Source organism: Achroia grisella, unplaced genomic scaffold (genome assembly GCF_030625045.1).
Source record: "Achroia grisella isolate CSIRO2021 unplaced genomic scaffold, CSIRO_AGI_Agris_v1 utg308, whole genome shotgun sequence".
Classification (NCBI taxonomy): Eukaryota; Metazoa; Arthropoda; class Insecta; order Lepidoptera; family Pyralidae; genus Achroia; species Achroia grisella.
The window spans coordinates 461,189-478,742 of record NW_026712791.1 but is presented as its reverse complement, the minus strand read 5'-3'; the positions used below and the strand labels follow the sequence as shown (position 1 = coordinate 478,742).

Genomic DNA, 17,554 nt, shown 5'->3' with positions numbered 1-17,554 from the left:
ATATTGTAACGTGCGAAGGTGAGTCGTGTCATTAGTATCTACATACCTAATAAATAATTAGGAAATACCCGTCCGACTAGACAGTCATACTACTCTCGAATACAAATGTTTATATTATGAAGGATTAGAACTCACGACCATTGGTAGCTGAGACGGTGCGTTAACCCACTACACTACAAAGTCATCGAAGTAAATTTTTTAATACATGATAATGGAAAGATGCACCCGCCTAGCTATATAGGTATAGAATAAGAATGACTGAAGAAATTCAACCTAAATCAGGACACTCATCATGGCGTAATGAGCAATTAATCAAGGTGATTTCCGGAGTGATCGCGTGGGGGTCGACCTCATAGAGGCATTAGATCACTTACTAACAATGCCATTTCTGATCAATTTGAGTATAGGCACCTATCCTACACAAATATTTAAGTATACATACTTACATAGTTGCCGATATTTCAGTTGCTAAAAATATGCTAATAGATAATATTTGCTTATTACATTTTCAAGGTTCAAATTCTGTAAAATAAAAAACAAACTCAGAGAAAAACATTCAGTTTATGTTAGTTTTTTTTTTATTTTCTCACTAACCTAACTAAAATCATAGCTATACAGATTCTAATATATGTATGTATGTAATGTATGTGTGAATATGAATGGGACTAGAATTGACTAATAGCGGAAAGGGATCATTAGCTAAACCTCTGGCAATGTACCTATTGTATACAATTGAATTGAATTAATGTCAGGTCGATTTCACGTGGTTCTCTACATGGATTTGTTTTTTTCTAATTAATTCATTGTTCACCAGTATACCGAACAGTATAGCAATACGCAAGCAGGATTCGTCATCAGCTAAATTTCGAATCTTATATTGTTTTAACTAAACAATTATATGAAACGCCTTATCGTGGGTAGAGTATTTTGATATATAATGATGATAAAGTAATGTACTAATCGTTGATTACCAATGTGCCCGAGGTAATTACTTGGCTCTGATAAATCAAACAGTTTTGTCCGGTCGCCATTCTACGTTAGACGCGGGCTAATGCGCACTCTGTTGGGAATTTACGTTTGTGGACAAACATTTGTGTTATAAACTATCATAACTTCATTGCAGTGTTTTTACTAAGCATGGATGTTTACGATATACTCCTGCAAGCTGGGTTGACAACGTCGGTAGTGGTTGTGTATTTAATATTTTTTAGGAAACGGCAACCCGAAATTAAAGGAACGTACAACCAACCAGGTTTGTATTTTGTGTGTCATAAAAGATAATAACTTGATGATCTGTAGACATCATCTTTAATTAATTTGTCTATGTAGTTAATAAATATGACAGTAATATTTGTTTTTATTTATGTATGAAGACAGTTTAGGCAAAATAATATTATGGTAATATTAATTTGTGAGGCAAACAAGAGGGTTTTACGTAAAATTAAAATATATACAGAGATGTTAAAGCATGTATAATATTATATATATCTAATTTATATAAGATCTGTATAACAGTTTATTCATTTTAGGATGGAATTATCCTCTCAAATGGTGGTTATCGCGATGGTTTGCAATAGGCCGGTGGAAGGCGCAGTGTGTATCAGTACCTACAGATGAGCTGCCTCGTACTGATCTGAACGAGGGCTGGGACTCCGTGGACATACGTGCCACCAGTGCGGACGGGGCTACTGTACTTCTTGGTATACGAAAGTTGTGCGGGAGGCGGCCCACTGCAGAAGTCACAGTATACGTCAAGTTAGCAGATGGATCTAGTTATAGATTACCAAGTATGTGTATAAATATCTAATAATATGATAGTCTAGCTGTTTAGCACACCGCTTTACTTCCGATAATCTAAGTAGTATCTGCCCATAACACAAAATCAGCTTACTGTATATTTTGCCTAGATGGCGATGTGTGACTTGTTCAGGGACATTATCATTATAATAAAAAACGAACCTGCGTTACTTATTTGGATGTAATATTTGTATTTTGGTAGCGTTATATTTTTTAAGTTTATCTACGTATTATATACCTATATGATTTCTATGATGATTCCATACAAAGATGGACGAAGCTCGGTCACCCAGGTACTATCAGTTAATGAAATAGATATAACTAATTAATAAGTACGTATGTACTTATGATATCTGTACATTTTTTATGTAATTTACTTTTATCCAACTATCGCAGTATTCTTGTTATTATCTTATAAACATAAACACCTCTGACTAACCCTTCGACGATAAGTCGAGTGTATATTTTAGTTGCTATACAGACCTGATTATATTAATTTTAATCCGGCTCCGAAATGTAGACAGTTCACATTTTACATTTTTTATATACATCACGTATTTAATATCACATATTAGTCGATATCTTGGACTATTATGCACAATAATACCCATTTTTTTATAGAAAGCGTTTAATCATAATTAATTTTCATACCATAGAAGTCAGTTTTCTTAGGGGTCGGCCTACCTTTATTTAATTACTTTATAGTAGAATATAGCTACTCGCCCCGGCTTGGCCCGTGTGCATGTATTATGTATATATATAAACCTTCCTCTTGAATCACTCTATCAATTGAAAAAAAAACTGCTTTAAAATCCGTTGCGTAGTTTTAAAGATTTAAGGGATAGACAGCGACAGCGACTTTGTTTTATACTATGTAATGAATAGTAATTATGATAATTGATATTAAGACAGAAAAAATACTCGCCCTTTATATCTTCGGTATTAAATTATATAATTTAACTGATTTTTATACTACTATATATATATGTCGGCGAATAATCATCCGGCCCATCTGATGTTAAATGTTTGACGTAATCTACATGCATGAAGACACATGAAACATTAGCGGTGTCACGTGCGTATTATCGATTTTTAAGAAAACCCTAATATACCCTTTTTGAAAAATTCCCGCTGTAGTTTGTAGAGAAAATATCTGGACATTGTTCATTCAATTCACAATCTGGATGTTCCTATATTTAACAAATTGAGAGATATAATATCATTTTTTTTTATATAATATATTTCAGAACATCCAGACACTGCTACATGTGTTTTGGAGAACACTGAAGGTGCTTGGAGTGCGAGTGGACTGAAGATCCAGGTTCTAGAGTCAGAGACTCGATTAAGGATATTATATAATGGTCTACTGACTTCAGTAGATGACGGTGATATACAGCATGTTACCTTTAATTTTATGTATGTATTTAGTAGACTATACTGTAATAATAATAACGTATAAAGTTCTCTATGATTTTTTCGTTTAACTATAAGAGAGGTGTTCTAAGTTTAACGTATATCTCTGTGCGTGTTTGTAGCATAGACTACCTAAAGATTTTAATGGCAATTTTCTTAAAATGCTGACATGGTATGCAGTTTAGTTTCTAATATTTTTTTGTCTACAAGACAATATAGAAACCCGCCTGATTGCTACTTGGATATTATTAAAGAAAAAAAACATATTCGTATTGATGTACACACAATGCTCTAAATATGTTATTAATATCCTCATAAGACGGTCTCCGTAATGGGTACAAATGAGGTCATGGACACAGAATAAGAATATGTAACAATACTAGATATAGTACCATCTTGTATTCCAATTTTGTTTAAATATTTTAATTATTAGAGTTTGTTGTTTTGCCTTTGCTTCGTTCATATATTCGTAGTCTGTTAATTAATTAATTAATTCTGGCAATAAATAAAAAATAACTAATATTTTAGTTAAGCAACTAGATATTTTTTTATTATTTATTTTCACTACAACGCAAAGTTGAAGTGTTTATTGAAGTTTTTTATATTGAAATCATTCTACAATCGATATAGACGCATGCTTGAGGGGGCGACATTTAGTAATGAGGACTAGTAGTCCCATTGCTAGTAACATATATCTGAAAACCATAGTGAATTCGCTAGGTTGGCCTAACTGACTTCTTTCTATCATCCTCCTCTGGTGTCCCGTAGGGGGCGCCCTTATACATTTTTATCCATTAAAGAAAAACAGATGGAAGCTTGAGTTTTGTATTCTTTTCTAGGGGTTGTCTGTTAATAGGTCCATCATTGGTCCATATCCATATTCTGTAGAATGGTTCATATTTAAGGAATTAAAATACATGTGCTTTTCAAAAAAACACTGTTTCTTTTAGATGGAGATCTGCTACAAATCCATTGCGATACCCAGAGGATTGGAGTACAGATCTTGCAGCACAAGCTTTGGCCTTGGAGCAATGGCGAGACACCGACTGGCCTTATTTACTGTACGTATTTATTGTTATTATTTTTTGAAATTTCTTGTAGGTATATTTATAAAAATGGTGTTAAAAAGAGACTACTAAATGCCCACTTTAACGATTAGTAATAGAATTAAGCAGACAATGGGACTTAAACATAATTTATATGTTTTTAACAAATTTATATTAAACTAATAAGAAACAATAAGATGTGATTGGATTTTGATGCACAAATAAAATACACTATCTCAACAAAATTTGTAGGGAATAAAACAGAAATATTGTGCAACATAAATAAAAAACTAGCTAAATCGTAAACAAGCAATTCATTAGGACTTTAGTTTTTCTGATTTCGACTGGAGATGGTATTTCCTTACTGGTATTGTTGTAATAATGTTACAGAGGTAAATGGGAGGAGGGCGGGTGGATGCAATGTGGGGCTGTTCAAGGCCGATTCCAATCGTTTGATCAGCAAGGCGTCTTACAGAAGGATGAGTATTTACGTCTGCGAGGAATCAGAGAAAGGAGTTGGGCGCCTTACGGGTATAAGGGCAGGAGGCGCTCTGTTACCTTCACAGCGTCTTCCAAGGACGGTACCATGGTGCATCTTCGTGGACTGTCGTATAGAAATGTTTTGACGCAGTATGTATTAATTTATACATGATAGATTTATGTTTTATTGTCATTATTTAGGTACTTAAAAATTCTTGGTTTACTACATCACACCATAATAATCTTGGCATATTAGCAGCCTTATAAGTGGCTTGGTGCTCGATTTTATTTTGACTTTTTACTGACTTAATTAGATAGAGTTTGGTTCTACATTCATATGGTCTTATTTAAAAGCCTATTTATGAAGATGTCATTTTTATTCCTTCGGTTGTTACAAAACAATCGAAGGAACAAAATTTATATCACCATGTTATTTTTATTAATTTATCTTTCTAATCTGTGCTTACTTGCTTACTATAATTACAGGTGTATATCAGGACATGTCAGATTCCCCAACTATAGAGTCGAAAGCATAATTAACACAGATTTTGTTCTACAAGACTTCAGCGAAACTGTCAAAGGAATACCGAAGGTTCATACAATAAATGTGAGCAGTAAGTTAAAATGTTATTTATAAGTTGGTATATTCTTATAAACATAATGAGGGCTGCGGACATTTACTTTTCGTGTCAGGTACAAAAAATTGTCTCACAATCAGATAGATATATAGCTAGTTAATTGATTCTATTGATTGATATTTAGTATATAGGTACCTACCTACTAAAAACTTTCATTAAATTCCATTATTAAATTAGCTGGGGCGGGCTAAGCTGATTTATCCTGATGATTTCTAAGGGGAAACTCGTGGAGGTTAACCTGACATGGGGTCTATTGTCCAGATTACTAACAAGTACTGTTCCCCATATATTAAAGGTTTATCATATGTACCTAACATAATATTTTAAGCAGCAACTATATCTATAAATATAACATGTTTAATAATGTAGTATGGAGATTACCTACTATGTTAAATCTATATTGGAGTAGGTTTCTTATTGTAGTTTCAGACGCAATCTTATAAATTAAATAGTATAATGAACATAAACATAATAATTATCTCTCCTCAATAATTATCATTCCCTATCTCTAAGATATATATCCCTTATTGTTCTTAGATATATTTGCTTTAAGATATCAACACCTTAACGATAAAATACTGATGCTTAGTACAGTTCATATAGCTATGATGCGTTTAGCGTGCTACTGCGGCCGCGTTCCTAATCTGTGGCGCTTTTCGTTTGCGCGGGAAAATAATATATAATATATACTTTTTTTTCTAGAGATATTGGTTTTGTATTCTTCATTGTTAAATATTTTAATTATTATATCAACTTATCATATTATAGTATATATGTCTCAGTTATCATGATATGATCACTACAATAGTAGGATAACGTTGGTGGACTATTATTAAAGTTACTATGCGTTGATATAAAGTATGATATTAAAGTCTATTGCTTAAAGACTGTTAGATTAAAAATTGCAAATGCAATGAGTTATCATTGCATTTATGCTGATAAGTGGCTTATAGTTATCATTTATTTTCTGTGTATTTTCATATTGTCATTAAAAGTTTTAGAAGTCACACTTCCTGGCCCTTGTAATGAGTACATGCTTTTGAAGAAAACTTTCCTTAATTTCCTCCTGAATTAACCAACTACCAATCAATGAGGACGAGAATTAAGTCAGGTCAGTTAGCCTATGATGGAGAATTCTTTTGGAATTAACGATTAATTCAACCTGCTATATTAGTAATATAGTTACGTATGTAGTATTATTACATAAGTAACAATGTGACACTACAGTTCTTCCTCGTCATTTAGAAATAATAATAATAGTTTAGGTAGGTATTTATCTATAATTCTGTATATTTTTTACAGCTCGAAGCAGAAAAATTCGAATGGTGCTTCGGATCAATTCCGATGGTGGCAAACTTCTAAGCGGTATTCCATACCAGCAAGAATTGCAGTACCGTACAATGGTTGTTAGCCTCGATGAGTCAGCTGGCTCTGGAATATTAGAACTTGGCTACGAACCTACAGGTAATGGAGGCTATTACAAGGAAATCTTCATGACACCTGCGTAATGAAGTAGATGTTAATGAATGTCATACAAGGTGTGAATGGTGGTGAATCGTCATATAAGGATACTTTTATTATGAAATTCATAATATAGAAATCTATATCTAATAGAAATATATACACCAAGAAATCTATATAATATAGTAAAGATAAGAATTTTATAAAGGCTAAAATGGAGCATGATTAATTAAGTATGTATTAAGATATATGAAGAAATATTATTTTATATTATTACAGAAATATCAGATCCAACAGCGCGTCTGTCGCCACCTCGGACCCTCAAGTGGCTCAGTGCGAGTGAAGTTGATTCCGTGGGTTACTGCTTGCCATTCGAAGCCCGCGCGGCCGCTTGTACCGACTATGTAGGAGGCAAAGGTGCCTCTTTGGCTCTACTAGCTTCCGTACAGAATGTTGAGGTGGGTATATATACACCGCATTGCTGGAACAAATATTATATATTTGTAGACTACTAGTTATAGTTTCTGTTATAATATAATGTATATATATAATCTTTACATAGTATAAAACAAAGTCGCTGCCGCTATCTGTTTTCTTATATCTTTTAACTTACGTAACGGATTTAAATGCATTTTTCAGTAAGAGATAAGAGTGATTCGAGAGGTAAGTTTATAAGTATAATACAAGCTGAGAAATTCAAAGATTTGTAATGCATCCGTGCGAAGCCGGGATGGATCGCTAGTAATATCATAAATACGGAAGTGTGCCCTTCTGACTGTTACATTTTCACGACTAAAAGATTGAACGGATCGTAATGAAATTTTATGTGAAGATATATTATATCATAAGCATATTAATTATTGCTATTTAATAAAAATACTATATGTATCATGACTAGGACCCTCTATGTTGATGTAGCCTACTCATGTATAAACAAAATATCTCCTTTAGAAAGTATACACTCTATTCTGAGGAGATCATCCATCAGAAAACCATCGCTCCTAAGAATATCCTAGAAGGATTCTTGTCCCTCACGAGTCTAGGTTGAGAATTTTGAACAATGGCGAGCACAATAGATCAATGCAGGTCGCAGTGTCACAGGTCATAGCACCTAATATTAGCCTTAGATCTCCAATAAAAAAATATAGGCTATATGTTATCTATTAGATGTTGTTTTGATAATACATTTAATTTTCAGGACTACAAAGTACCACCAGGGTTTTGCTTAAGCATAAGAGCATTGGAGAAACATCTGGATGCTAATCCTAAAATAGTAGCAGCTATCCGGGAGATAGAGGCCGCTAATGAGGACTATGAAGAGACCAATTTCAAAGACAAATGCACAAAGTATGTTATTGATTGTAATGAATATAAAATACATATATACGAATATATTATAAAAATATAAATTATAACTAATATTATAAATGGTAAAGTCTTTGTAAACAAATGTTTGGTACAATTTCAAGCTAATGGCTTACCCAAACATAATTAAATTCCTATATGGAAATGGATCTAGGCAATTTTTTATCCCGGTTAATAACTACCATGCAGTAAGCAGAAGTTACTAGTTTATATATAATATGTATGATATCCAAAATTTATATTCATAATCCTAATATTGTAGATGGATGTTTAAATACCCATCGAGTAGAAATAGTAATTGAAATCTTATGTTTCAGGGCGGTAGAATTGTTTATCAACACTGAAATCGTTAGTGATGTAAGAGATGATATACTTGCCCACCTAAAAAACCTAAGAGATGCGACCACGAAACAGAATTTGGAGCAACGATTTGCAGTTCGATCTTCAGGTAGGTATTTTATTTATTGCACCAAATATCTTTGAAACACAAAAGGCAGTCTTATCACAAGGAAGGAATCTCTTCCAGACAACCTTAGTCTAGAGAAAAAATGATAAAATTGCATTACATTAATATCTAGCATAGTAAAATATACTATAAGTAAACTCCCACAATTTAAATACCTATTATTACCATATAGGCAATAATTAAAGTCAAAATATTAGAAATGAATGTTAGAAAATAACATACGTAGATACACATAAATATACAAAATAAGATAATGAAAGTACAAAATAAATGTGTCACTAGCAAACGAACGAGTCAAATAGCAAGATGGACAATAGAAGAATTATTTTTATTTATTTTATTAACGTGGAAATTTTTATATAAAAGTATTGTTAATAACAAAGATCAAAGAATATAAAAGTATTAAGCAGTAATAATTTATTTATAAATAATATTTATACAATAGCGGTGGGCGAAGACAGCGAGACGCTCTCGGCGGCCGGGCAGAACGAGACGATACTGGGCTGTACGAGCGACGAGCACGTACTGCGCGCCGTGCAGAAGTGCTGGGCCTCCATGTTTGCATTCACCAGCGCCTACTACCGCAGGTACTACTCGCACGGTATTACCGTCGTTGATAACGTCGATCGTTAGTGGTATTAATACTACTGCTGGTGTGGTGCGTGGTACAGACAGAACGGGCAGACGTGCGCGTGCGGCGGCGGCGTGGTGGTGCAGGCGCTGGTGGAGCCACGCGCAGCCGGCGTCATGTTCACGCGACACCCAGACCGGGGCGACGCATCACGGCTACTCATCACAGCCAACTACGGACTCGGTGAGGTAAGTCACTCTAATAACTTGTCTGTTCAGATTTTCAACAAAGAGGATAATATAAAGTTTATTTTGGTAGAGTATTACTATTTTGAGACTAACGAACGGTGTCTGTCAATGCCAATGCTGGTCAGCAACAAACTTCGATGTAACTGACTTATTTCTTAGTTTAATATTAATAAGCAGGCACAGTATTAAAATATGTTACAAATATGTATATTACTTACTTAATATTACTATATTACTTAATAAGTATTTCTTAATTTTTAGTACATATATATAATATGTATATAATAATTTTTATACAATGACAAACAGAATGGCCTTTGAACGCCATGAGAAGGAATGCAGAAAAAGGGAAGTCATAGAGTCCATTTACAATATTATAGAATACACAATGTACAGTTTATATGTCATTTAAAGGGTGGTTAACAAAATTAATTTCAACATATGGTGGTTCATTATGGTGTAACTACACCGAAAAAAAAATAGTTAAACGCGTATAGAGCAAATTGAACAGCTAATGAAAGTATATATCTCCTGCTGCTGATAATATTTAGGTATTTAATTTTTTAATTGCAGTTGTTGCTCCACTTTTATATACATATGAAATAGGCTCCAATTTGTGACCTCATTTTTAATAATGATGACCGGCGTTTATTAATTAATGAGCTCTTATATTCGTATTATGTGCTCCTTTTTTATACAAGCTGAAATAAAATGAAACGGTTGAATCTTTGATAACAAACGCAATGGTTCTGTAATCGAAAGTAATTTATTATTTGTTACAGACTGTAGTATCAGGTTCAGTAGAGCCGGATACAATTATAGTAAAACGAGGTGATAATAGTCATCTCTCGATCATGAAAGTCGAATTAGGTTCAAAGGCACAGCGAGTAATGAAAGCCAGTACCGGTGGAGTCACCACTGAGGATGTACCAGAAACAGAACGTGGCCTCCCGTGTTTATCTGAAGCAGACGCGTTGAAGTTAGCTCAGATTGGAGTGGCTCAAGAAAATCTATGGGGAGCTGGAAGAGACATCGAGTGGGCTATTACAAAGGTACTTTCAAGTTATGTGTGTGATACATGAACTATCAAATATCTATTTGTAATACTTACTATTTCATTGACAGGATGGTATATATCTATTACAAGCGCGCCCCATCACTTCCCTGGAGCGTTGGACGGAAGAGGAACTGCTGCACGAACTAGACACACCTATAATGTCCGACGACGAACTCACTACCTTTGCAAACACCGGTGAGGTGAGGTCCTATTTTTTTATCTCTAGACAATTCACACAGCACAATCTAGTCTCAAACTAAGCACAGCTTGTGTTATGGGTACTCATCAACTGTTATAAATAAATACATACATTTTTTTGTAAATACATACCTATATAGAAAACGATGCGATGAAACGAACCTTCCGATCAACGACTATCGGCGGTAAAGCGTTTAGCTAACCAGGGTTTCTTTTAGAATAGGGTCATAAAAGTGAAATTAAAATAAAACAATTGCATACAGGTATTACCAAAACCAGTGACGCCATTGACTGTTGATCTTGTCCTCTATCCTCTGATGATCACCATGAATGATATGGTCAGTTCTAATATGGAGCCGTGGGAAGATACCGTTATACTTACTCATAACAGAGTTGGAATAGCGCTTTACAGCGTAAGTATTATAGTAATATCTTGAGTTCATGTAATAATACAAATTATTGATCGCCCAGTTGTTGAAATTCGACGATAATATAATTAATTTAAATTACGGTTATGTTTCACATTCAGTAAGACTATAGACAAATAACTTTAAAGGCAAACAATGTTAATCTATTCTCAATTTGACATATGCGTGTGTGTGTATCAAATACATGATAGTGTGTGTAATGTTTTTTGTTATTGAAATATTGTGCGATGCACAGGGAACCATTAAAAAAATATTAGCATTCAGCACTCCTTCACTATATGAACAACAAGGGTGCGAAATTGTATACTCCTCAGTTCCCGCAATATTTGTAAAAATTGGGCAAAGATTTTACGTACATATACATATATTATGATTACTATTGTAGGTAACAAAGTTAGTTATTTTAAACATAGAAATAAACCAATGTTACAGACATCTTATCGCAAAGTCTCCAATGAAATTGACATGAACATTCGAATGCTCGAGATGGCCATCCATGGGAGAAAAGTTGCCGACCAAAACATTTTAAATGTAGCGAAACGTCGTCATCCGCCGCACTGGACTGACAAAATTGAATTAATGTCTACTCTTCTTTCGGTAATAGGTATTTCTTTAAATAGTAATGGGATGTTTATATTTTCTGAGCTCATATCTTATTTATCTCATTTTGTCGCATTTTAAATTAAACATTTTATGCAAAAACTACCATTGAATTAAGATATTCAATTTCAATCATATAAATTTTAGTGTTTACTTACTTCGAAGTGGAAAATGGACGAAAACATTAAGACATCGAAAGAAATGAATATAAAATATGACATTAATGAACCCTTGGAAATGTTCGAGATTCTGTTAAAGCAACTGGATAATATGAAACGCCTCTCAAGCAACCACAGTTACACTAGTGCCGCTAGTACATCTAGCCAATTTATAGCGATGTCTGTATTGTTAGAAGGTGCTATAGGTAATAAACGACGTATTTATATATTTTATATATTTCCGATGCCATTATTATTTTATTCTATTTTATTTTGTCATACATTATATGACAAAATAAAATAGAATAGTAATTTTAAAATAGGATTTATCATGCTGGGTATGATTAAAATTCTGAGGTACTTTTAAAGCAAATGCATCTTTCATTGTTGTGTGATTTGACTCTCATTTTATTCAGTAGTTTATTTTAGTATATGTAGGTTTTACATTTTCTCGTCTAACAATCAGACATGGGCCGATTTCAAACTAATAATCGGCCCATCTAAATGTAAGTGGTCTGTTGAATTTCATGACACTCAATGCGTTGCCGTTCCTGAAGACTAAGTTTCTATTATGTCGCTGTACATTATAATTTCTTTTTCTTCACTTTGATTCAAATCGGATATCAAATTGCAAAGCTGCTTCGCTGCAGAAACAAGTGAAACAGAGGTACTTATTATTAAATTATATAATATAATAATTATCAAATGACTGGATGTTAAGAAAATCGATTAAAATATGTTCGATAAAAAAAAATCACGTAGACTTAATATATTCTCACTTTTTATTGATAGATTTCACAACAGAACACTGTAACGAAATAAATACATTATTGAGCTCAGGGGATGTATTATCAGCTGAAGTGCCGCTAGGTCTTGCAAAATTAGCTCGTGAATTGGAAAGCTCGGGAAAACTGACGGAATTTAAAGGACAAGATCCGAAAAAAGCTATGGACTGGCTCATGGCTAACTTACCTCATATACATGCGAAAGTTTTAGAGTTCTTAGAAGAACATGGACACAGAGCTATTATGGAGGTAAATAATAGAATTAACATAAGTACTCAATCATACTTCTAGGTATTATTTTTAACATTTTACCAACGAGTAGACATTTAAGAAATAGTTTGATGAAAATTGTATAAGAAAAAGAAAATTTTAGAACATTAATATGTACCAAATTAGTAGTTGAGATTTGTTAATATTAAAACAAAAATAATAGAGGAATATTATAAAAATGTTGATCTTTTCATTGATTGTATTACAGTTTGATATGTCAACTAAACCATGGGCCTTGGTTCCGGAAGAGCTGATGAATATTCTTCAAAATATTAAAGTAACTGAAAAGGAAAATCCGAAGAGAGCATCCGATGACGAAATCATTGCTGCACTTACTACACCAAAGAAGTCATCTACAAGGTACCTTGTCCATTCAATAATAGAAAAGATATTTTTAATTGGGCTGTTTTTTTTTTTCGGACTACTCTAATGCTGTTGGCCGTAGCTGGCCTTTACAGCTTCACCGGACGTTATGGGGCGAGTGCAGATGGCACTCCAAACCCGCGGAAGGACTTATGGAGCGGCTGAAGGCCAACTCCTGCCCGACGGATACGACTTTAGTCTGAGGGCACCACTAGGGGTTCGAACCTCGGCTCAGGCCGTCGTAATTTCGAACCCCGTTTGAATTAGACGGGGGATCGATCGGAGGGGCGCCTGGGGGCGCCGGAGTGGAGCGCCCGGGCGCGCGCAGGTGCCCGGTTGAATGCGCGATATTGTGTGTTTGAGGTCGTCGTCTTCGCCGGCGAGGACGGTGTCGTGTGTATGTGTAAAAGTGTGGTCGGGGTGGAACGGGTGGGCCCGTGGGGAGGTTACCTGCCGTTATGGGGTCGTCGGGCTCAATGAGAACGTGCCTCGGGCGACGTCGTCGCGTATGTCGGATATTACTCCTCGGTGCTAATTGGACTGTATAAGAAAACAGAGTTTAAAAGGAGAGATAGAAAGACGGAGATAAAATGGTTAGAGAGTAGTCTCGGAAAACGAGTTTCTGACCTTGTAACATAGCCAAAAGATATTTAAAAAAGGAACTTGAATCCATTTTTAAATAGTTTTTTTTTATACACAGATTTTTTTTTTCAGCCAGTGTGGAATTTTACATTTTAAAGTGCATAACACTATCATATCACTTATAGGAAAGTATTATCGTGGGTGTTGCCACTGTGTCGTCGGACTGTACGTCACCGAGAGGGTACCAAGGCGCATTTAATTCTGGGCATCCACAAGTTACGTCTGGCGGCCATCGAGCTCGGCAAGCAGTTGGTTCGCCGATGGTACTTGCCGCATCATGACCTCATTTTCTTCTTCCGAGCAAAAGAGTTGACTGACTACATAACCAGTAGAGATCCAGCATTACTAAGAAAGTAAGTGTACTCATGACGAAATTAATAATTAGAGTGAAAGTGAACTCTAATGTAGAGTCGTATTTATTTTCTTCAAAATAATTATGTATTGGTTCGGTATTAAAGAGTAAATGGAAATTCTCGATGTCAAAAGAATAATGATGTAATCATTTAAAAGAAATTTACAGGTACCCATTACTGATATGCATGAATATAGAAAATATTCTCGGTGTGAATACTAGTAGGTATATGTCAGTTTATGTATTGGAATTTAAATTTTCTCTTACACCTGATTAGTTTTGGAACGTACGGCGTTATCATTAATGAGTCAACCAATATTTGTAGACGATTAATCACGTAGGATTTCAAATTTATTGGTTTTATCAAAAGTACAGATTAATGATAAACTTATTTTGCATCGGTGTAGTAGTACCGGTAGGTAGTAACTACCACAAATGTTCATAATTGACCGTGTTATGTTGATGGCCTCAGTGCTGTAGGGATTTAGTATATGTACTGCCGAAGCAAGTACAAGCGTATTACTTTAGTTTTGATGGTCGTGGGCTCTGTTCTTCTTACTATGCAAACGTTTATATTTATGAGTATGTTTATTTGTATTGTTTTGATTCTATGTACATTATGTATGTATTTTAAAAATGCACTTAAGTTTTTCTATCACTTATTTAGTATTCATAACACAAATTTTGTTTACCTTTGGACTAGATGGCGGTGTGTGAATTGTCCAGGGTTATTATTTTTATAAATAAATTACAGAGCGATTCAACGGCAACAATACTATCCAAAATGGTGTAAGCTTAAGTACTCTGAAATGAACACGGGATGGGTGCAGCCCCTGCCAGTGAAGGCTCCCACAGTAACGGCCGGTGATGTGAAGCTGGAAGCCACATCGGTCTGTGGGGGAGAGGTTATAGCTAGAGCTTGCGTCGTGAAGGATATTTCTGAGGTGAGATTTTGTTAAACACAAATGTCTTCATGCATAAGTTACATGTTAATTTAAACGTTGAAAGTTTATGACCTTATTGTAGCAAGTTATGAACAGTTCAGTCTATTGCAGGTCCACCAGTTGCAGCAAGGCGACGTGCTGATAACGCACGCCACCGACATCGGCTGGTCGCCGTACTTCCCGCTCCTCACGGGGATCGTCACGGAGCTAGGCGGGCTCATATCACACGGTTGGTACATTTTAAATTCTGCAGTGTTCGAAACTTCTCGTTTTTTAGATATAACTTTATTTTTGAGTGAAGAATTTATCCTTGAAGAAAAGGCCGCTCGCGTAATCCTGAGTGCGTAGCAGTGGCAAATCCTCGGAACGGTGAGGTCGCTCCGCGAAGCCTGTGGAGACACCAGAAACTTCTGCGCTTTTGGGAGGAGCTTGGCGGACTACTTTAGTAGTCTCGGCTCTACACCAATCTAAATTACATTATATCCTTGAGTGACGATATTACAATATATTTTTGTTACAGGCGCTGTCATAGCTCGGGAGTACGGTCTGCCTTGCATTGTTGGAGCCATGGATGCTACGGATATTTTCAAAACGGGAGATACTGTGAGACTCTCGGGCACCAAAGGACTGATCGAAAAAGTGCAAATTGCAGACAAATCTAAGGAACAACAAAGTTGATAAGGCATTGAAAGACTGAATGCTTATTATTTTATAAAAACTTATGCTAATATAAAATATGTTTACGTACTGTAACCATGTATATTTTGTATGATTTGTTAAGTATATTATTGTTGTTATAACGTATTTTAATTATTTATAATAAAGCATTTAAAAAATCAAATGATTATATTACTTAAAATATTTATATTATATTTTGCGTGTTATACATAATCATTGAGAAAATGAATATCTAGAATCCATATGTCAGAATGAGATGATATGTAGGAAACAAATATATCTACCCCAATCTCTTGGCAACAAACACTGGACACAGACAAAGAGAATAAAAATCATTGCAGTATTCTATGCCTGTGATTATGGTCTCACTCATGTAGTAACGAGTACCTAATTAATAAACAGAGGTAAGCTCCTGTTTTTATTTAAGATTAGGTACATATGCTTTATTTATTACGAGTATACATATAGTTAACGTAATGTCCATTATGCTGTTTATGTGTGGCGTTTAAGGCGACAGAGGTGGATGATCCACCTTGTTTTCTAATTACATAAAATATATCTTTTTCGAAGTTAGTTAGTGTTTCATAAAGTTAAACCTACATATTTTGTTTATCCTACATGTTATCTTTTGCACCTGAAGCACAGATAAGATAATATTATATAATTTGAATGGAAAAACTAAGTAGATGTATAATTTATTTACACATAAGTACTTTATAACGTAAGTGTCATTTAGAATCATTATAACTGACCTTTATTACATTGTGTTCTTACATAGATGGCTATCTATTGTACAAAATGATTAGTAATTGTTTAATCAGTCATATTAACAATTATGAAAATTAATTCTTAGATAAATGTAATCACAACTATAGACATCAACTCAGACTATACAATAAAACTGATAATTTTTGGATACCGGACGTGGGTATACCTACAATAAGCGGCATAAGTGGAAAAAACCTAAGATAATCGGGGATTTGTAAAGGTAAAATAATAATGATAATAAATATACGCATATTAAAATTATATTCCTATACCAACAAAAAATATATGTGTAGTAGGTACCAGTGACGAAGACGTAATGCAGTGAAAATACAATGTGCCAGTCTTACACAGGTAGACTTTATTCTTGTATTCGGAATCTCTGTCTCACCTATTTCAGCTAGCAAGTAGGTTCCTCTATGAGCTTTATACCTACTTTGCTTGAAGGCTGAGAATATGACAGTGAAATTTCAGGGGACACGACAACTTAGTTTTACCATGGGCGGCATATCACATATAATGTGCTTGCTATTTATATTTTTGTATATAGTTGCCATTCCAATACACAAAAAAGACTACATTTCGACTTCATTGTAAAAGGCTTTCAAAAAGAACTCCAAAGGGAGAAACGTACTTATGAACTTTTTAGACTTATTTGGAATAAAGTTATTCATGAATAGAATATCCAGATTATAGTTCTAAGTGATTATGATAAAACAACGAACAAACGCATTCGATGCCGAGTCGATGAACGTGTTATTATGTTAAAGTAATCCATATCTGTGATACATCAATATAATGCCATTATTATTGATTACCAAGCTATCCT

General features: G+C 34.4%; 1 protein-coding gene across 1 annotated transcript; it reads left to right on the top strand.

Annotated features, from left to right (window-relative positions):
• Positions 1-1,038: 1,038 nt before the first annotated feature.
• On the top strand, positions 1,039-16,047 carry LOC131843446 (putative phosphoenolpyruvate synthase). Its single transcript, XM_059192090.1, has 23 exons — positions 1,039-1,252; positions 1,530-1,787; positions 3,045-3,213; positions 4,161-4,271; positions 4,647-4,886; positions 5,223-5,350; positions 6,677-6,838; positions 7,115-7,293; positions 8,034-8,182; positions 8,518-8,648; positions 9,112-9,253; positions 9,338-9,485; positions 10,268-10,537; positions 10,611-10,742; positions 11,004-11,153; positions 11,601-11,765; positions 11,916-12,132; positions 12,719-12,960; positions 13,190-13,341; positions 14,112-14,339; positions 15,093-15,282; positions 15,394-15,511; positions 15,803-16,047. Exons 1-23 carry the CDS (start codon positions 1,138-1,140, stop codon positions 15,958-15,960), a joined length of 3,954 nt encoding a protein of 1,317 aa, XP_059048073.1. The 5' UTR covers positions 1,039-1,137; the 3' UTR covers positions 15,961-16,047.
• Positions 16,048-17,554: the final 1,507 nt, after the last annotated feature.